The sequence below is a fragment of the Eumetopias jubatus genome, unplaced genomic scaffold (genome assembly GCF_037043125.1).
Source record: "Eumetopias jubatus isolate StellerSeaLion01/CBP00866 unplaced genomic scaffold, mEumJub1_p1.0 scaffold_8, whole genome shotgun sequence".
Taxonomy (NCBI): domain Eukaryota; kingdom Metazoa; phylum Chordata; class Mammalia; order Carnivora; family Otariidae; genus Eumetopias; species Eumetopias jubatus.
In genome coordinates, this window is record NW_028274814.1 from 9,826,611 (window position 1) to 9,847,869 (window position 21,259).

The 21,259-nt window shown below is 39.6% G+C and overlaps 1 protein-coding gene across 2 annotated transcripts in view; it reads right to left on the reverse strand.

Moving 5' to 3' along the window:
* LOC148163649 (ankyrin repeat domain-containing protein 26-like) overlaps window positions 1–20,782 on the reverse strand; it is an 89,829-nt gene extending 69,047 nt beyond the window's left edge. For both annotated transcript variants that reach the window (XM_088025469.1, XM_088025468.1), the window contains exons 1-7: window positions 20,535–20,782; window positions 17,726–17,840; window positions 17,395–17,568; window positions 15,068–15,174; window positions 13,440–13,577; window positions 11,257–11,324; window positions 2,175–2,211 (exon numbers count right to left, since the gene is read on the reverse strand). In XM_088025469.1, the coding sequence (XP_087881595.1) occupies window positions 2,175–2,211; window positions 11,257–11,324; window positions 13,440–13,577; window positions 15,068–15,174; window positions 17,395–17,568; window positions 17,726–17,840; window positions 20,535–20,782 (887 nt within the window). The remainder of the gene's footprint in view (window positions 1–2,174; window positions 2,212–11,256; window positions 11,325–13,439; window positions 13,578–15,067; window positions 15,175–17,394; window positions 17,569–17,725; window positions 17,841–20,534) is intronic.
* Window positions 20,783–21,259: the final 477 nt, after the last annotated feature.

Sequence of the window (21,259 nt, forward strand, 5' to 3'; positions counted from 1 at the left end):
GAATACTATTCCCAGATTAAAAGATTAAAAATTATAAGATCCGAAGTTTTTCCTTCACAGGTCCTGCCTTATTTAGGTCTACATAAACTAGCAAGACCTTAAAAACCTTCACAGGCACTCAGATACCCAAGAAGAGAGACTGCGATAAAAATAGAGTCCGGGTAGCTGTGCCTCCATTTCCCTATACACTGCCTAGTATTTTCTTTCTGTGAGTTCCCACTCCTATTATCACTCTTCTGCAGGGTTCAGTGGTACTCTCCAACCTTTAAGTCTTTAGCCTATGAAAGCACAGACTCCCAAAACAAGGATAGGCTCAAATGACCAAGAGTAGGAGCCATTTCCTGCTCCTGGAGAACAAGCTAAATGGAGTTTCAGTCCTCCATGTAGTCATCTCAACATAGACATGTTACCAACTACCCAAATAAAACTCTCTTACTGATTTGACAGCCAGTCCCACCCCACCAAACCCTACATGCACATGGGCAGGGCATCAGAGAATTAAGAAAAGAGGTGGAGTGAGGAGACCGCTACCTTGGGCCATACATCTATGTTGTGTAGAATCTCCATTCCGCCTATTACTCAAGAGGCTCTAAGCCACTCTCTGTAAGTTGGGGTGCAAGTAGATGATATCACATTCTTATATGCTGTAAAAAGATTCTTCCCAGTGGCTCAAATGATTTTAATATCTCTCAACAGAAAACCTGAAGCATGCTAGTTCGTTCAATTAAACCAACAAAACAAAAAAGCTGCTCAAGATTCTCTTCAACCCTCTATTTTAATATGCCTTTCCAAAACCTACCAATATCCTGTGACTTCATTCCTTGTGTGTGTGTGTGTGTGTGTGTGTGTGTGTATCCTTCATTCCTATAATTCATCTTTATCTAACTTATTATAAACCCCACTATTCTGACATCTTTTCTAAAACTATCCAACCCAGTGTTATTCTTCTTGAAACTTGGCCTCTCCTGCTAATTCCTTCCTTATCCACCTTCACTGTGTTCACAAGACCCCCTCCCCATCTTTCAATTATTAAAACATTCACCTACAAGATGAAAAAAAGGAAAAAACCTGAATTTAAATCTCATTTCTGTCACTTATATCCAAGTAAGTCACTTTTAATCTCTTTTGAGTTTCAAATTCTCCATTTAAACAACCACTTGGTGAGGATGTTAAACATAGGTTGCAGTACCAGAGGGTATTTTGATTAATTCATCTCTGAGATTCCTTAAAATCCTGAAATTCTATGTGCTTTTGATTTTGTCTAGAGAAAAACAGAGACTAATTAGCTGGCAGAAATGGAAAAAATTAATGGACTAAAACAACAAGAAAAGCAGAGAACAAAGTAAAAAAAAAACAATCAAGAAAAGATTATAGAAAAGTCATGGAGAAAAGGAAAAAGGTCTACAAAAAAAGAAGCTTCAAAGAACTAGTCAAGGGTACTAGCCTAAAGGGAAAACTAGACTGGGAAGTCAGTAAATAGAGAATCATTTTAGAAATAGCCTCTAAATAGATGATAAACTTAATTAACGTAACATGGTCTACACCTAGATTACATATCCTTCACTTCTGGAAACATCATTCCTCTCAAGGAGAGCAGACATCACTATATCTAAGAATTTGCCTGATTAGGTCTTGCTTGTGTAAAAGCTATGTACTGTGGCCATAGGTAACTGAGATCTACCCTAAAATCTTTGACAGTAAAAACAAGAGACTAGTTACCACTGCAATAATGACCTCTAGTTATCACTAGTTGTCAAATATATTAGGACAAATGCTTGAACGAACCTGGTTTCTTAAGAAAACTCTAAAGCAGGGGTAACACATAACTAAATTTGAATGCGTTGATCTGACTAGGATCTGTATCTTAATCCCAGTGCTGCTGAGGGACAAAAGAATGGATGTGGGAGTCACACAGGCTGACAGTCAAATCATGGGTCTGCTACTCATTAACTATGCAATCACAGGTCCATTAATCAACCTCCCTGCACCACAGCTGACTAATAAAAAATAGGCTACAATAGCAGAGCTACTTTGTGAAGCTGTTGTAATGACTATATGAGTAATAAAGGTCAAGCACATAATATAGTGTCTAGCCCAGAGTAGAACTCAACAAATGCTTTTCTCTGCATTCCCTTAGTTAACACGTAATTTTAAAGACTCCATAAAAATCCTACCTGCTTAAAGACTCCTCTTCAGAAATCTTATCCGCCACTAATGAAAAAAGCAAAATACATTTTAAATCAACAATAGAAAAATACAGAATATTAAAAGTATAAGACTGATGATTTGTTAAAAAGTATTCCTTCAAGACCACACCTGGAAACCACACTGGAAAGACTATTAATTATATTATTGGTAGGCAGTTAATGCATTAAGAAATCTTACTTTCTCCTCTACATTTACCAAATGCAAGAAGAGAATGGTATTTATCAGAATTTGATACCTTGTAACCAAACCCTATGAGACTGACCGAAACTGGTATCATTAGCAGAATCATTATCATAGACTGACAATGTCAAACTTAAATAACATGATTCTTCTGGACTTCCACTACTAGGTGTAGTTAAAAGAGACTGTATTTATTTTGCTGTAACACAATAGAACTTCTCTAGCTCTTCAGCAGACTGTTAAGTTTAGGATGAAACATCTCATCACAAAGTTTGGTCTATAGCCAGTGTACTTTGCAGCATGGCAAAACATAGCAAACAGACTCTCTCTGGCCTTCTTTCCAATTGCACGTAAGTATGAAAGATTTTAGTGACTTTAGTGATTCTGGTTTTATAAAGTATAACCTCTTGAGACTATCTACTTTCATTGCTAGAGAGTCTATCTGGACCCACCTCTTAGACCAGGATGGTACCAATGGTTAGTGCTAGGTAGCAGTACATGATGTCATTGTTCTCAACCCTCCCCACTATGTGACAAATGCCTACAGAAATCACACTTTTTCAGTCTGTAAGGCATATGTCATCAGATCCTACACTGATGAACACAAACAAAACAAAACAAAGGACAGAGAATATCTTGAATCACTACATTCCATTACCTTGGAATTTTAATTTTTTAAACATTCAAGAAGAGAGGCGTCTGGGTGGTTCAGTCGGTTAATCGGTTAAGCATCTGCCTTCAGCTCAGGTCATGACCTCAGGGTCCTGGGATGGAGCCCCACATCGGGCTCCCTCCTCAGCGCAGGTGTCTGCAACTCCCTCTCCCTCTGCCCCTCCCCCTCGTCGAGTTCTCTCTCTCTAATAAAATCTTTAAAAAAATAAAATTAAATTAAAATAAATAAAAAAAAAACATCCAAGAACATATCCACCATATGAGTGCAACTATAGGACATTCTGGGAAAAGCAAAACCTTTCAAGTTAGGAGTTAAGGGTTGTGGCAAAAGGAGGGATGAATAGAAACAGCACAGAGGACTTTCAAGGCAGTGAAACTATTCCGTGTCATTATACATTTGTTAAAACCAACAGAATGTACAACACCAAGACTGAACCGTAACGTCAATTATGGACTTTGGATGGTAAAGATGAGTTAATGTAAATAAAACAGTCTATCACTGTGGTACAGGATGTTGACAACAGGGGAGGCTATGCATGTATGGCAACATGGGGTAAACGGAAACTCTCTGTACTTTCTGCTATATTTTGCTGTTAACTTGAAAATGTTCTAAAAAAGTAAGGCCTATTTATCATGAAGAAAAAAAAGGTATCCATTGAGCCTGCTATCACCACGTATTAAAGATACAGCCACCATGAAAATTAAGATAAAGACCGAAGTAACGGAATACACGTGTTATCCACCAAATTGAAGTATATGGAAATACATAAAGCAAATAATTTTATTTTTTTAAAGATTTTATTTATTTGACAGAGAGAGAGATAGCAAGAGCAGGAACACGAGCAGGGGGAGTGGGAGAGGGAGAAGCAGGCTCCCCTCTGAGCAGGGAGCCCAATGTGGGACTGGATCCCAGGACCCTGGGATCATGACCTGAGCCGAAGGCAGACGCCTAACGACTGAGCCACCCAGGCGCCCGCAAATAATTTTAATTGCATACTTAGGCAGGAAAATAATTGACAATGATATAATCGAATCTTATTTTATAATTATAAACAGGGATTCACCACCATATGAAACAAAACTGCATTATCTATATAATTAAGAGTTTTTATTCTAATTTTAAATCAGAAATCATTGTTTAAGAATCATAATGAAAGTTTAGTAAGATAAAAAAAAGATTATAATTACCTAATATTGCCCCAGTAATTTATGTACAAATACGGGTTAAATATTCACCAAAAGTCAAAAAAGTAACCAGCACTTCAATTTAATACAGATCATGTGCTGAAACCAGTACCATGTTATACCATCACATTACTTGCTGTCAAAATAAAATCTTAAAACAACAACAAAAATTAAGTCAGGGCTCTAATTCCTGTGCAAAAAAGATTCCATACAGCAGGCCAAAGACTGCCACCATTAGATCCCACTTGAATGGCTGGCCCTTGGTTGGTATCTGGGAACTTGGATTTTGGGAGGGTTCCCACCATTCCATAGCTGCTAAGAGTGGCTGTGCCTAAGTGTTGGTACAAACCAGGTGACTTATCCTGTATACTTGATTTCCTTCTGGGAACCTGGAATTTTGGTATACGCTAGGGAGAAGATGCCTACGTGATTATCATTTCAAGAAAACTTCAGGCACCGAGTCTCTATAAGATTCTTGTACTGGCAGACAACATTTCGTACGTGTTGTCATAATTTGATGCCGGAGGAATTAAACACATCACTTGATGCTGGAGGAATTAAGCACATCCACAGGCAGAGGATTCTTAGAAGCCTGCACTTGGGTTTCCTCTAGACTTCACTCCATGCACCTTTCCTCTCTGCTGATTTTGCTTTGTATCCTTTCACCGTAATAAACCAAAGGCATGAGTACAAACATGCTAAGACCTGTGAGTTCTTCTAGTGAATAACCAAACCTGGGTGTCGTTCTGGGAGCCTCTAATACAACTGCATTATGTGAAATTTTTATGATTTGGGTTGATGTTTTCTACATGATTACAGTCAGAAGGTTATTTCACAGAACACCTTTCCTTGAATCTGTTTTTCTTAATATTTGCCTTGGAGATTCCTGTATTTCTACACCCATCTGAATAAAGGCATAAAAAGAATAGATGACATAATGATCAGAAAATAATGTCAAACAAGCAACAATCTTATTTTAATCAGGAAAAAACAGAGAATCCTGATTATCAATATGTTCTACACGATAAAATTTCCTATAAAAAATGAAAAGATCACACAAATTTTCTCCAACTAAATAGGGCTTAATTTGGGGCACCTGGGTGGCTCAGTTGTTAAGCGTTTGCCTTCAGTTCAGGTCACGGTCCTAGGGTCCTGGGATAGAGCCCCATATCGGGCTCCCTGCTCAGCGGGAAGCCTGCTTCTCCCTCTCCCATTCCCCCTAGTTGTGTTCTTTCTCTTGCTGTGCCTTTCTCTGTCAGATAAATTAAAAAAAAAAAAACTTTAAAAAAAATAAATACATGAATAAATAGGGATTAATACCATTCTTATGGTAGTTAGGAATCAATAAGGTAACTGGGATAATTATAGAAAAATATGTAACTATCATACACAGTTTAACAACACACTATGGATTATAGAGTTTTGTTTCCAGGGTTTTCCTTAATTTCTTATAGAATTAAAAACATAGTTCACCTATTAAAGGCAGTTGTTGACAAATTAGTCAAAAAGCCAAAAACAGGGCACCTGGGTGGCTCAGTCGTTAAGCGTCTGCCTTCGGCTCAGATCATGATCCCAGGGTCCTGGGATCGAGCCCCACATCGGGCTCCCTGCTCAGCGGGAAGCCTGCTTCTCCCTCTCCCACTCCCCCTGCTTGTGTTCCTGCTCTTGCTCTCTCTCTGTGTGTCAAGTAGATAAATAAAATCTTAAAAAAAAAAAAAGCCAAAAATACTCCATCCAAAATATAAGATGAATTATCCACTCCACCCTGAAAATAGTGGATTTGATCATTAAAGATCAATAGGGCTCATTTGGGGGAAAATAGAGTGAGTTATCTTATATACATAGATGGTTAAAAACTTGGTAATCTAATTGGCCATATATTCTTGTTAAGTCACAGTTTACCGATTTCTGAAAAAAATATAAAAGCATGTCACATTAAAACTGTATAAAAGCATGTCACATTATAACTATATCAGAGAAAAATTTCTGACAATCCAGAAAATGCTTTCAGTCTTGGCAGACCATCATCAGTAACTCTGTCACTGTGATACAGATACAAAGAAATTTAGCACAAGAAACTAATAAAATATGAGATACACTTGAGATTAGGTAGCCCATGACCTTAGAAGGAAATATACATATATGTCAAACATACATATGGTCGAAGTGTGTTCTCATACTGTTGGATTCCAAGACAATTTTCCTTAGCGCTTTCTTTAGAGATGAAATTCAGAAAGGAGCAGTAAAAGTGGAGACATTAGAAGAAGGCAAATGAAAAGAGGATCAAGGGAGACAGCACTAACAAAAATAGTCAGGTATTGACTGTTTTTACTGACACCGAATTCCTAAACTAGTGAGACTAGTATATTCAGTGTCACCTTATATTTTCTCCTTGGCATTACACTAGTTTTCTGCAATAAAATATTTAAAAGAGGTCAAAAGGCTCCAAACTGCTGGTCCGTCAACTATTTCTGATCAAAATTTAAAACTCTCAAAATACAGCTGCATCATGATTCCATATCAGAGATAGGGCCCGACAGTGGCTTCCTGCCTGTTGCTGTTTTGTTTTCGTATTCATCCAGGAGAGTGTATCAAGGACTTGAGGAGAAACTCAAGTATCTCCACAAGAGACAGGTAAGAAAGACAACACTTTTCCTCGCACTTGACTCCTAGGTTTTGACAATTATGGAAAAATGTTGGCAAGTCTACTCACCAGGCTAGACCATTTTCCCTTGACCCTGTCCGGGTAGATACAGCAGTTACAAAAAAGTCACGTGGGACCTTACTTGATGTGTTATTTTTCCATATTTGGACACAGAAAGTCCCAAACATGTAAATAATAGATCTTACAACTCAAAAATTCTTTTGAAAAGGTTACCACCAAAGAGCTTTTAAAAGTTAAATCCAACTTTCTTTCCAGTAATTTCATTTTATACACATACTACTCCTCCTTGAAATATTTTTTTAAATTTTTTCAACATCACTTCCTCTACTTCCTCTCCTACATTTCCCCAGTCACCCCTCAGTCTTCTCTACTAACTCCTACCCCTCCATCCACCCCTTATATATTGGTATTCCCAGGGTTTGTTCACTGGCCTTCTTCTCATTCTATATGTTTCTCCACCATGGACAAGCTCAATCTTTGTCCAAGCTATGACTTCGCTTAATAATTATACTCAGATTATTTCAGATCTGCACCTCCAACCTAGCTCTATCTCCAGCTAGAAACTCCTCGTGTTCAATTACCCAATTACTGAAAATATACTACGTGGACATTCCATCAAATTCAACATATACAGAAAAAAACCTGGTCTTCCCTATTCCCACCGCTCTCCTCTCTTCATCCAATAAAGTCCTACTCATTCTTCCTGTCCCATTTAAATGCTAGTGTACAACCTGGAAACATGAATCTTCTTAGATTTCCTCTCTCCCCTAACTTTTTACATTCAATAATCATGAAATCATATTAACTATACTTCTTTTCTGTCTCTTCTTTCTATTTCCCCCGCCACTGCCCTACTCAAACATGAGCCCTTAACTGATGACTTCCAGAGGGGGAAAAAAAAGCCACCAACTATTATTGTTATTTCTTAAATGAATAAAGAAATTTTGAGCAAAATGAAAGAAAGGGGGCACCTGGGTGGCTCAGTCAGTTAAGCATCTGCCTTCAGCTCAGGTCATGGTTTCAGGGCCCCGGGATCAAGCCCCGCATCGGGCTCCCTGTTCAGCAGGGAATCTGCTTCTCCCTCTCCCTCTGCCCCTGTCCCTCTGCCCCTGCCCCTCTGCCCCACTTGTGCTATCTCTGTCTCTCAAATAAATAAAATTTTTTTAAAAATTTTAAATATTCAAAAAAATTGAATAAATTGTGCCTCCTGACTTTTTCAGTACAGAAGGGTGAAAATTTCATAATGGACTGATACTAGGCTAAGGAAATATAAGCTTCCTTTGTCTTCCAGTCTCTCTACACGGTTTCCTTCAATATATCCTCCACATGCGGGGCCAGCAAACTACGGCCACAGGCCAAGTCCGAGCTGCCATCTGGTTCTGTAAATAAAGTTTTATTGGAGCACAGTCACATCTATTCACCTATATATTGATACGGCTGCCTTCACACTACATTGGTAATTGTAGTTGAGAAACCACATGGCCTAAAATAGTCACTATCTGACCCTTTAAAGAAAAAGCTTCAAAAGGAGAAATGATTATGCTAAGCTAATCACAGTACCTGATTTACCAGTGACTGGTTTAGGAACAAGCATGCGATATAACCTAGCCTATAAAATGTTAGAGGAAATTTACTGCTAGCCTCTGAGTTTTCTTCTTATTTAAAAGAAACATATAGGGGGCACCTGGGTGGCTCAGTCGTTAAGCGTCTGCCTTCAGCTCAGGTCATGATCCCAGGTCCTGGGATTGAGCCCCACATCGGGCTCCCTGCTCCGCAGGAAGCCTGCTTCTCCCTCTCCCACTCCCCCTGCTTGTGTTCCCTCTCTTGCTGTCTCTCTCTCCTTCTGTCAAATAAATGGGTAAAATCTTAAATTAATTAATTAGTTAATTAATGAAAGAAACATATAAAGAAAAACAGTCCTTCCAGTCATTGGATATTGTCATGTGAGACTATGCCTGGAGCTGTTGCTAATTAGCCAACCAGGAAGGGAGACATAAAATAATGCCAACCTCAAAGCTGAAAAAGAGACAACTGGGATTCTGATGAGATCACTGAACCATCAAAACAATTCTAGTTCCTATTGTTTTAGTCACTGTTTTGTTTTGGTTTGGTTTGGTTTTTAGATTTCTTTATTTGAGAGAGAGAGAGAGAGGAAGCGTGCAAGAGAGTGCACGAACGGGGGGAAGGGCAGAGGAAGAGAATCTTCAAGCTGACTCCATGATGAGCACGGAGCCCAACGTGATGTGGGGCTTGATCTCATGACCCGAGACTGTGTAAAACCAAGAGTCAACACTTAACTGACTAAGCCACCCAGGTGCCCCTGTTTTAGTCACTATTATAAGTCACCTATTATTTGCAGCTAAAAGCATTTTACCTGATAAAGTTCCCAAGGTCTACAGGGTAAGATCTACTCCTTTCCATAGGACTGAAAAACTTTCATAAGCTTGCCTTAGCTAAGTATTCACCTCATTCCAACCATTCCCATAGCGCACTTTTTGTACTGGCAAAACTGAACTGCTCATAAATCCTCCAAAGTTCACTCGTACATTTTAGCCTTTGCACTGCTGTTCCGTCTGCAAAACATGTAATCTTTTTTTTATTTTTAAAGGTTTTATTTATTTATTTGACAGAGAGAGACACAGCGAGAGAGGGAACACAAGCAGGGGGAGCAGGAGAGGGAGAAGCAGGCTTCCCGCGGAGCAGGGAGCCCGACATCGGGCTCGATCCCAGGACCCTAGGATCACGACCTGAGCCGAAGGCAGACACTTAACGACTGAGCCACCCAGGTGCCCCACAAAACATGTAATCTTGATGGATGTTTCTCCTGCCAAACATCGTCCTTCTGCCACTTTACCTGGCAAACTTACTATTCAGTCTGCATACTTACCCTAAATTCTACTAAAAGTCTAATTCCTCAAAGTCTAATTCCTCACTATGGACTTACAGTATCTGGAACATATTAAAAGTCTAATTCCTCACTATGGACTTACAGTATCTGGAACATATTAAATGTCAATAAAAAAATAACAATGGTAATTATAAGCACTAGGGGACTCTGGCACATAGTAAGCACTAAATAAAGTAGAGTAAATAATAAAAATGACAAGGATAATAACAAATTCCTGGAGGGCAGGGATTGTGTTTTTTGAATGTTTGCATTCTACAACATCAGAATAACACTCAGGAGCTAAAAGACACTTGATAGTTATTTGTTACGTGAACAAATGAAAATGAGTAAATTGCAAAAACAATAGACAGTTACCTTAAAAAAAAAAGTCTCATTGGTATTGCTGCATACTAGCTAAGTTTTGCAGTTCTTATTGTTTGCCATTTGTTTACGATACCAGGAAGGTATTGTAAAGTCCCCAGTTTTAAGGATAGTTCCTTTTTTAATGAGACAAGTCACCATAGAATAATATTTACTAAATGTAATCCACTTGTAAAAATTAAAAGATCCATTTTCATAACAAGTTCAATTTATTATAATATGCTTATAGAGAAAACAAAACATACTAACTTTAAAATCTCTTTTTCTTATTTACACAAAAATATCATATGGGATTTTAGGGGTCATGACTAAAATAATGAATTTCTTTTCAGACAATACCGCCTCATATTTTAAATTACCTACAATTAACTTCTTTTGTTGTTGTTCATACTGAGGTACTTTAATTTCTTTATTATGTTGTTAGCCAGCATACAGTACACCGTGAGTTTTTGATGTAGTGTTCAACAATTCATTAATTGCACGTAACACCTACTGCTCATCATAACACGTGTCCTCCTCAATACTCATCACCCGGTTACCCCATCCCCCCACCCCCCTCCCTTCTGTAACCCTCAGTTTGTTTCCCGGAGTCCAGTCTCTCTCACGGTTTGTCTCCCTCTGATTTCTTCCCCATTGTTCACGACAGCAGTACCTACAATTAACTTCTTAAATAATCCTGAATACTAGACTATTAAGAAAGAAATTAAGAAAGAAAAAAAAAATAGGGGCATCTGGGTGACTCAGTTGGTTAAGCGTCTGCCTTCAGCTTAGTTCATGATCCCCAGACCCCGGGATCAAGCCCCACATCGGGCTCCCTGCTCGGCGGGAAACCTGCTTCTCCCTCTCCCTCTGCCTGCCACTCCCCCTGCTTGTGCTCTCTCACTCTCTCTCTCTGTCAAATAAATAGATAAAATCTTAAAAAAAAAAGAAAGAAAGAAAAGAAAAGAGAGAAAAAAATACATATGCAATTTACACATTGTTTTTTTTTTTTTCATTGCTCTTTCATTATCAAAACTTCCTTACTCTGACTCCATCTATGTGAGGACCACCAAAAGTAATTCATGCTGGAAAGTCTTACCTGGATTCTTATTTTGCAAATAATTGTTAAGTTTTTCTTCTCTATGTTCAGCAATTAGTTGGCGACTGCTACATATAAAAAAGGGTGATAAACAATGTTACTCTTTTAATACTGATATGAAAAACACTTACCAAATACCAAATTCTTAAAAGAGTATTTCAAATATCAGAACTAATATCAAAACTTAAAGTACCCCATATACTTCAAATTTATAAGTTTTATACACTTTTTATTAATATTACTTAATTATTAAGTATGTAATGAAAGGAGAAAAAAAGTAAGGTGAACCAGTCATGAATTAGTAATTTAGTAATTAGTTAGTAAATTAGAGTTAGCTTGCCATAATGGAAAGTGTCTAGAACTCAGAAGTCCTAAGTCTCACAGCTATTTGCTCTTGGACAAGCCACTTCTCTTGGGCTCAAAGTCTTCCTCTATAAAACAGGCATCTTACTGCCTTATTTTACAAGGTTGTTAAGAGGATTTAATGAAATATTAAACCCAAAACATGGCCTCTCAGGAAAGGTGATGCCCACTACTCTGGGAAGGGCAATATGAGACCTTTCATCACCTAATAAGAAAAGCCGCTCCACAGGATTTAAAGCAGGCTTGGGATATAGGTCTAGTAACAAAGGAGAAAGAGAAGTCCAGTCTCTTCCTGCAGCAGTATTTGAACCTCTTTAACAGCTTAGAATGGTCCCAACTACTATCTGCTAGCAGAAAAGACAAGCAAAACCCTCAAAGGGTAATTCATCATGAAGGTCTGGGCTAACATATGGGCTTCACGTAAGGCTTTTGAGTGTGAACGCAAGGGTGTGTGTGGCGAAAGCCAGGAGGCCCAGCTGACAGAACAGGGTGCTGGTGCTTTGGAATAGCTGAGCATATAAGCATATGTAGTAAACTAAAAAAAAGTTGTAACTTCGAAGTCTAACTCTGGATCACCCTGAAGACTGAGGAATGTGGATCAGCAAGGGCATCCTAGGAGCAAAGATCAATCATGACCACACCACAGAACCAGTTTCTTTCTTACTTTTTTTTTTTTAAGATTTATTTATTTATTTATTTATTTGAGAGCGAGAACGTGAGAGGGGGGAGGGTCAGAGGGAGAAGCAGACTCCCCGCTGAGCAGGGAGCCTGATGCGGGACTCAATCCTGGGACTCCAGGATCATGACCTGAGCCAAAGGCAGTCGCTTAACCAACTGAGCCACCCAGGCGCCCTGCAGAACCAGTTTCAATGGCAATGCTGTAGTAGTAGAATCAGAGGAAACAAGGGAATGAGAAGAATGTCTTTTCCTTCGAAATGACTTGTGAAAAAACATGGTCTCTTTGGTCTTAGGGAACTCCTCAGGTTCTTGGAAACTTCAAGGGGGAAAGTATAGGAGATAGCCCTCAAGGGAAAGTATAGGGTTTTCTACTAACCTGAACATCTCAAGACCCAAGTAACTAGTTAGAAAAAACAAAGATGTTGGGGCGCCTCGGTGGCTCAGTCGGTTAAGCATCTGCCTTCGGCTCAGGTCACGATCTTGGGGTCCTGGGATGGAGCCCCACGTCAGGCTCCCTGCTCAGCAGGGAATCTACTTCTCCCTCTATCCCTCCCCCGCCTGTGCTCTCTACCTCTCTTCAAGTAACTAAAATCTACAAAAAAAAAAAAAAAGAAAGAAAAAGAAAAAACACAGATGTAACATTATTTCTACCCCATGCATAATAAGAGTTATACTTGGAATGAAACAGATACAGTTAGGATCCCTAAGGATAAAGGTCTCAATAGTCCTGAGATAAAGAATCCTGCACGCATTACTACTTTTTACTAGTCGTCTAGCCTTTTTCTTGATTTCTGGCAAATGATGTGGGCTAACTCACTGCCATCCCAAAACTGCCTGAATCAAACAATGAACTCTCATCTGTTACATAAGAACTAACAGTTAGGGGCGCCTGGGTGGCTCAGTCCTTAAGGTTCTGCCTTCGGCTCAGGTCATGATCCCATGGTCCTGAGATCGAGCCCCACGTCAGGCTCTCTGCTCCGCGGGAAGCCTGCTTCTCCCTCTCCCACTCCTCCTGCTTGTGTTCCCTCTCTCGCTGTGTCTCTCTCTGTCAAATAAATAAGTAAAATCTTTAAAAAAAAAAACAGTTAAATTATTATATACCTCAGTTTAGTAATAATTAACACTTTAATGTAAACACTTACACTTTAAGACCACTAAAAATAGAATATTCTTCTGCAGTCCATCCATTCGCATCTTCAGAAGAGATATCAATACCTTGCTGAAGAAGAACCCTGACTAGATCTGCAGAATCATGATGTACAGCAAGCATGAGGGCTGTTCTAAAATAACAGAGAGATAACTTCACCCTTAGGAACTTAAGAGTTATTTAAACAGCTCATTTGATATACTTTATCAGGGTAATATCTTGCCTGTCAGTACAGAACTGACCATTAACATGTTCCCGCGCTCATCTTTGTAAATTACCTCCATGCCTAAAAGGAAAGGACAAACAAGAAGCCTCTTGTCCTACTGGGGTATGACAGTAGAAGCTGCTGCTTTAAAGTCCTTTGATGAACAAGAAACTATGCTGAGGTCACTCATCTGAATGGGTAAAGATTTTTAAAAAAGACTTCCCCATTTCTTCCTTAATCTGATACAGTGTGCTTCCAAGCCATCTAGAGGACAGGTCCGTATAAAAAGCTATTTGCAGGGGCGCCTGAGTGGCTCAGTCGGTTAAGCGTCTGCCTTCAGCTCAGTCATGATCTCGGGGTCCTGGGATCAAGCTCCACGTCTGGCTCCCTGCTCTAGACCCTCCCCCTGCTCATGCTCCCTCTCTCAAATAAATAAAATCTTTAAAAATAAAAAAATAAAAAAGCTTACTTGCAGGCTTAAAATAACAGTATTCATACTAACGGTGATAAAACAGTCATAGTTGCAGTAATGATGCTAAGATAAGCACGTGGTAGGCACTCAATTAAATGCTATATATATACAAAACATTACACACAACCACCCTTGAAGGATATATTATTATCCTCCTTTTCATATCAGGAGATGTATCTGGTTATAATTAGTAATGTTTCCAAAGTCACACGCCCAGCAAGCACGAAAGCTAGGAATTAAACCTAGTCTTGTGTCAATCTAAAGCCCATCTCTTTTCTCTTTATCACCCACCTATGATATGTCCTCATTAAAGGAAAAGTCTATTCAATTAAAGTTATCTTTCATCCTTCTACCTTACCAATGGAAAAAAAAAAATACTGAACATGAAAAAGGATGATGAGCCCATATTATCTGGTAATAGTAATTAATAATCACTTAGGGATCATCTAACATCAGTATTCTTCAAAAACAAAAAGCAATTTAAAGCAAAGAGTCATCCAAAAGACAAAACAACTCCTATTTATGTTTAATATTCATCTTTTAAAGAAAATATATATGAAGTAGAAGTTTCAAAAATACTATAAAAGGGTTAAGAAGTCCAATATTGCATCATAAAGTAAAATAAAAGTTAGGAGTCCACACTTTATAAAACTAATAAAACTAATATGAAACCCCTTTAGCTAATATAAAATCATATGGCAAAAAAAAAAAAGACTGCAAATGACATCAGTCAATAATATGAAGGAATATAAATTCTACCCTACACTGTTCTTCCACGTTGCCCTGTCAGAATAATTGCTTTCTGCCTAACTGATGACATGTTGACATTTTTCACTATATAATTATAAATTAATCCTCTTCTTATTAAGTTAATCTTTCTGACGTGAGTAACTGTACCACTCCAGAACAATGTAAGGTTAAAAAAAAACAACCAAAACTACTGTACCTTTGCGACTTATCAACTGCATGTACATTTGCTTCTTTTTGTATTAAAAATTCCACCATTTGCTGTTTGTTCTTACTTACAGCGAGTAAAAATGGTGTGAATTCATCCTGTAAAGTGCAAAAACAATTTATAATTTACAAAATTACATATTTCCATACTGAATTTTAAAACTTATAAAGGATCCTCTAAACTCAAATATATAATATAGAAAGTACTCTCGCCCTTCTGTGCTTTCACCAGCTGCTCCTTCTCTTTACAATAGCCCTCCTCAGGGGGCCTGGGTGGCTCAGTCCCTTAAGCATCTGCCTTGGGCTCAGGTCAGCTCAGGTCGTGATCCCAGGCTCCCTGCTCAGAGGGGAGTTGGCCTCTCCCTCTCCCTCTGCCCCGCCCCTATGCTCGAGCTCTCTCGCCCACTCTCTCTCTCTCAAATAAATAAAATCTTTTTAAAAAAATAAATAAAACTAAATTAAATAGCCCTCTCCCACCTCTTCAACAGATAAACTGCAGTCATTCTCCAAAACTCACTTCATTGACTGGTTCCAAGAATCTTGGCTTCTTTCACAGTATTTATTATGGTATGCTCTAGTTATTTTATTGCACCCATCTCAGCCAAGAGCTTCTTGAGGGAAGGGATTATTTTTTTTCTCTATATCTCCAAACTCTAAAACATAGCAGTAAATGCTTTAAGTATTTTTATTAACAACCTAAATGATTATCTCTGGAGTAGTGTTTTTTAAATTACATGCCAAAGAACATATACTTTGCTGGAACATAAGTACTGTGCGCCAATAGAAAGATTCAATGATCATCTATGATTGAGAAATATGACAAAACTGCACTATATATCTAGCACAAAAGAAATCCGTTTAAATTTGCTTATCCCCATTTGACAATACTTTTATGTGGCAAACATTAACATTTGAGAAATTAGAGTTTCAGGGGTATAGTTTTGAGAGCTTTCCAATAAAGATGAAGGTTTTCGGGGTGCCTGGGTGGCTCAGTCGTTAAGCGTCTGCCTTCGGCTCAGGTCATGATCCCAGGGTCCTGGGATCGAGCCCCACATCCTGCTTGGCGGGAAGCCTGCTTCTCCCTCTCCCGCTCCCCCTGCTAGTGTTCCCTCTCTTGCTCTCTCTCTGTCAAACAAATAAATAAAATCTTTAAAAAAAAAAAAAAAGATGAAGGTTTTCTCCGGGTTACACAAACATGCTTGACTCTCTTCTATCAACGGTATCAGGATCCCAGATGTCAACATAAGGCACTCTTGATCCAAATGGGTCACTGAGGAGAGGGACTCGGAATTAAAAGAGTGGCTCTGGGGCAACTGGGTGGCTCAGTCAGTTAAGCGTCTGTCTTTGGCTCAGGTCATGACCCCCGGGGTCCTGGAATCCAGCCCTGCATCAGGCTCCCCTGCTTCTCCCTCTCCCTCTGCCCTTCCTCCATACTCATGTTTGTTCTCTGTCTCTCTCAAATAAATAAAATCTTTAAAATAAAAAGTATCATTAAAGTGAAATCTTAGACAATTCAGTTACTTCAAAATATTTTCATTCAGGGAATGCATGAGCTTCCAAATATGAAAAACTGACCCTACCTATGTCAACCAACAGTGTTTCTGTAAGGGCAGTGGTAGAAGTAATGCGTGTCAAAGAAACAGAAGGTGGACTGGTGAGCATGGTCATCAGCTATTCCCCACGTACAGCTACCACCCCACTGAGGAACTACACAAGGCTGAGCAGGAACTACTCTCTGAAATGGGAGACCTCAATGTGGTACATGGCGGGAAGAGTGGCTACAAGCACAAGTAGATACCCCTGTAGGATGTCATGACCTGATCCCCTTGCTCTCATTTTCAGAACCTTGGGGCCTGGAGTGCCCAGGGCCTGCAACCTGCTGCTTTCTCCTCCCACTTACACTCACCCAAGTTACCCCACTGGGTCAGAGTCTCCCACCCATTCCCAGCAGCACCCATTTCCTAAGCCCCTGCACAGCACCCAGCGTCCATCACCTCCACTCCCCTCTAGGCCTTCAATCCTTTGTGGGCTCTGAGCCCACCATTCACTCCCAAGCGCTAATGGGAAGATTCTCTTTCCGGGGCGGAAGGGTGGCTGGGGGACGGAACTTTGCCCTCTCCATGGGCATCATCTTTCTCTAGCCCTCCCTGCCCTGGCTTTGGAGTTGTTTCCATGACGACAGGACCTGATGTATAGACTTCAGTATATGTATTTATTACACATATAAGTAAATATGTAAATAAAATGTTTTGTGGCTAAAAAAACTTATATATACCTATATATTATTTCAAATACTTCATAAAGACAGCTGATCTGTACCTTGTTTCTCGCTTCAATATTTGCATGGTGTAAAAGCAGCTTCTCTGCTATTGATGTATTTGAACCAACGGTGGCATAGTGGAGAGCAGTATTGCCAGCAATGTCCACAAGATTTGGATCAGCACCATGTTCTAGAAGAATAGTCACACATCTCTCGTTCTGGCATTGTACAGCCTGTCAGTATTACACCAAGAAACAGAGTGTAAATTCTGGAAATTTAAAGTAAACGTGCCACAGGTTTCACCAATTAGTTATGCTTAAATGCAATAAATTTTCATTCTAAGTAATTAAATCAAATCCATCTCAGGCAGACACAGCTGCTACCACATACCTTCATCAGAGCAGTCCTGTAATCTCCATCAAAGAAGTTAAGCTGGCATTTCCTCTCCACTAGGAGAGCAACGACATCTGGATGGCCACTGGCACAGGCCAAATGGAGAGCAGTCCTATGAAAGTGAAAGAACTTTTTAGGAAATTATAGTGCACTATTTCAAAACATGCAATGAATTCATGTAATTGTAAACGTTAAATAGCACCTTATTCCTATGACTCCAAAACAAAGATTTAGTTTTCTTTTGAAGAAAGTACAATATTTATTAGTGATTATTCACCACACTAATAAAGAGCAGCCTATCTGATTAGGTAGAGCATGACCTCAGGATTCAGCTTAACTTGGGTTTGAATCCTACTTCAACTCTGTCACTTAACAGTTATCACTTACTCAGCCTTATCCTCAATTTCCTCATCAACAAAATGGGGATAGAAATAGTTATCTCGGGTCCCCTGCCCAGCTCAGTTTGAAGATCATGTGACTCTTGATCTTGAGGGTCATGAATTCGAGCCCCGTGTTGGGTACAGAGACGACTAAAAAATAATACTAATAAATAAAATAAAGAGTAGTTATCTCACAAGACCTCGGCCTGATGCTTAAATGAGGATCTATGCAAAGTTTGTTACATAACATTATTATAACTATTACTATTACTATTTTACAAAGACAACATCCAATTAGGTAAAGTGATACGATTATGCCTACTTTGTAGATATGTTTTAAGGATTTTCAAAAATACTACATTTCAGTGATTCTAAGATGCTCATTTTGTCACCTTTTAATATCTCTGACACTGGAATGCAATTTATAATTCAAAATGTCTTACAACTATAATTGGCAGAATTTTTTAAAATTTCTTATCGGTACAGAAACTACTGGGGCATCAGACAATCTATGGTGCCTTACATTAAATGAAATAATGATATACACAACAGGTCTATTGCAGTTCCAGTCATATACCTGGCATTTAAATAAATTTTAGTTCTTGAAAGCATTATGGGAAAAGAGGACTAAAATAACGGAGAATGTTTTTTAAGTAATTCTTACCCTGATTTTCAAGAAACTTTAAGCCAAAGGAAACTCAGGATTTAAATAAACAGGGACAGCTCATTTTATTAAATATTTAGATTTATAAGTCACATGAAAATCAAGTACTACCAATTATCAATATCAGTACTTAATACTATTAAAATTTCAAAAGGGCAGGTAAAGGTTAACATTTACAATTTCCTATCTTCAAGAAATGTTTTCGTTTGAAAGGAAGGAGGAAAAGCTTTAAGTGAGATTAAGTTCTAATACTTCAACTTAAAATTGCTCATCTTAGGGGCACCTCAGTGGCTAGTTGGTTGAGTGTCCAACTCTTGGTTTTGGCTCAGGTCATGATCTCAAGATCCTGAGATCGAGCCCCATGGGCTCCGTGCTCAGCGTGGAGTCAGCTTGAGATCCTCTCTCTCCCTCTCTCTCTCAAATAAATCAATCTTTTCTTAAAATTAAAAAAATAAAATAAAATTTCTCATCTTAGTAGTATCTGGCTGGCTCAATCAGTAGAACATGCAACCTTAGTCTCAATGATATAAATTCGAGCCCCATGTTGGGCATACAGATTACTTAAAAGTAAAATCTTTTAAATAAACAAAATAAAATAAAATAAATAGAATTTCTCATCTTACTAATACTGGACAACATGAAGTCTTTAAGAATGAAGAGATTCTGGGTAGAGTATGTCTCCTACATAACATGTGTTCAGATTCTATTTGATAAATAAATGGATTGAAAGAGTAGATACAGTTGGAGAGTTCAGTTATTTTTAAAGATTTATTTATTTTAGAGAAAGAGTATGCACAAGCGGGGGGAAGGGCAGAGGGAGAGGGAGAGAATCTCAAGCAGTCTCCCCACCAAGCATGGAGCCGGACATGGGGCTCAACCCCACAACCCCGAGATCACGATCCACGCCGAAATCAAGACTCTGATGCTCAACCGATTATGCCACCCAGGCATCCCAGAGAGTTCAGTATTTTTAAAGAAAACTTTTATAAAGTAAAGCAATACATTTGAAATTGCAACAATCATTTATATTTCCTATTTTTTATTTTTTTCATAAGGACACAACTAAAATTTTATAAACCTTATATTATCATTTTTATTATTTATTTTCATAAGGATGTAACTAAAATAAAATGATTAATCTATAATCATTTATACGTAATAAAGCTACACACAACAAAAAACAGGTATATATTTAATGTATAAATAAAATCTACAAGTACACATAAAAATAACCCCTTTACTTCTGAAGAGGCTAAATGTTGTCAGAAGATACCAATCCCCACCTGCACTCCCAAATTCTTTTTAAAATAGAAAGTAAGAGGGGCACCTGGGTGGCTCACTTAAGTGCTTGCCTTCAGCTCAGGTCACGTTCCTAGGGTCCTGGGATCGAGCCCCGCATCGGGCTCCCTGCTCAGCCGGGAGCCTGCCTCTACCTCTACCCCTGTCTCTCTAGCTGTCTCTCTCTGTCAAATAAATACATAAAATCTTAAAAAAAAAAAAAAAAAAAAAAACCACCTGTCTCCAGTGGTCTATACGGGGAATTATGAGTGGGTCCAAAGGCAGCTGAAGATTTCGTTTTGATGCTCAGCCGACCTGGGCGCTGGACCCCTGCTGCGGGGCCTCAGGAGGGAAGACCGCAAAGCGCCCTAGGTGACAGGAGGGCTCGGTTCCACAGGCGGAGCCCGGGAAGGTGCGCGCTTCTCCCGGTCCGCCCCACCTCCTCCCCGCCGTCTCGGGCAGCCGGCCTCCAAGTCCCTATTACCTGTTCATCTTGTCTCTTTCGTTCACGCCGTGTTTCCCGAAAATGAGAACCTTCTGCAGTTTCCTTACGTTGCCCATGATGGCAACTTTGTGGATCTTTTTGAGATCTTTGTCTCGGATGTTGTACCCCCACCCGGAGCTGCTGGTTCCAATTCTCTTCCCACACGGGATGCCCGAGCCGTCCCTCAGCGAGCTGGTGACTGGAAGGGACGACCCGCCCTTATCCTGGAAGCTAAAAAACTTCTCCATCGCAAAGCCTGGAGGCTTCACAAACACTTCACCTTCCCCTCGGCTTTTCACCACCTCTAGAGCCCAACACTAGCGCCAGAGATAAGCCAAACCCGCCTCGCCACTACATCACACTAGCGAAACTCCGCGGTTTGCCAACCGTAACCAAGCAACGAAGCCAAACACAAGTGCGCTCGGGCACCTCACAGAGCCGCGTCGCTGCGCCTGCGCACAAAGGGCCGGCGGCCAAGGGTGCCCAAAGCGCATGTGCGAGGTCCCAGTCTCTCGAATCTCAGCGTTTGCTTGTGAGCCGGGGTGGGTTCCCCTTCAAACGTTGGCGGGAGTTGGCTGAGCTTTCCCGAACATCTGCAGAAGTTAGACTCGCCGCTGTGGAAAACCACTCTTCGTATCCTACTGGGGCTAGAGTGCATGAAACTTCAGGATGCTGAATGCCTCGTCCCCCAGAAAACTTCCCTAAAAAAAGCTCTCCCTCAGTTT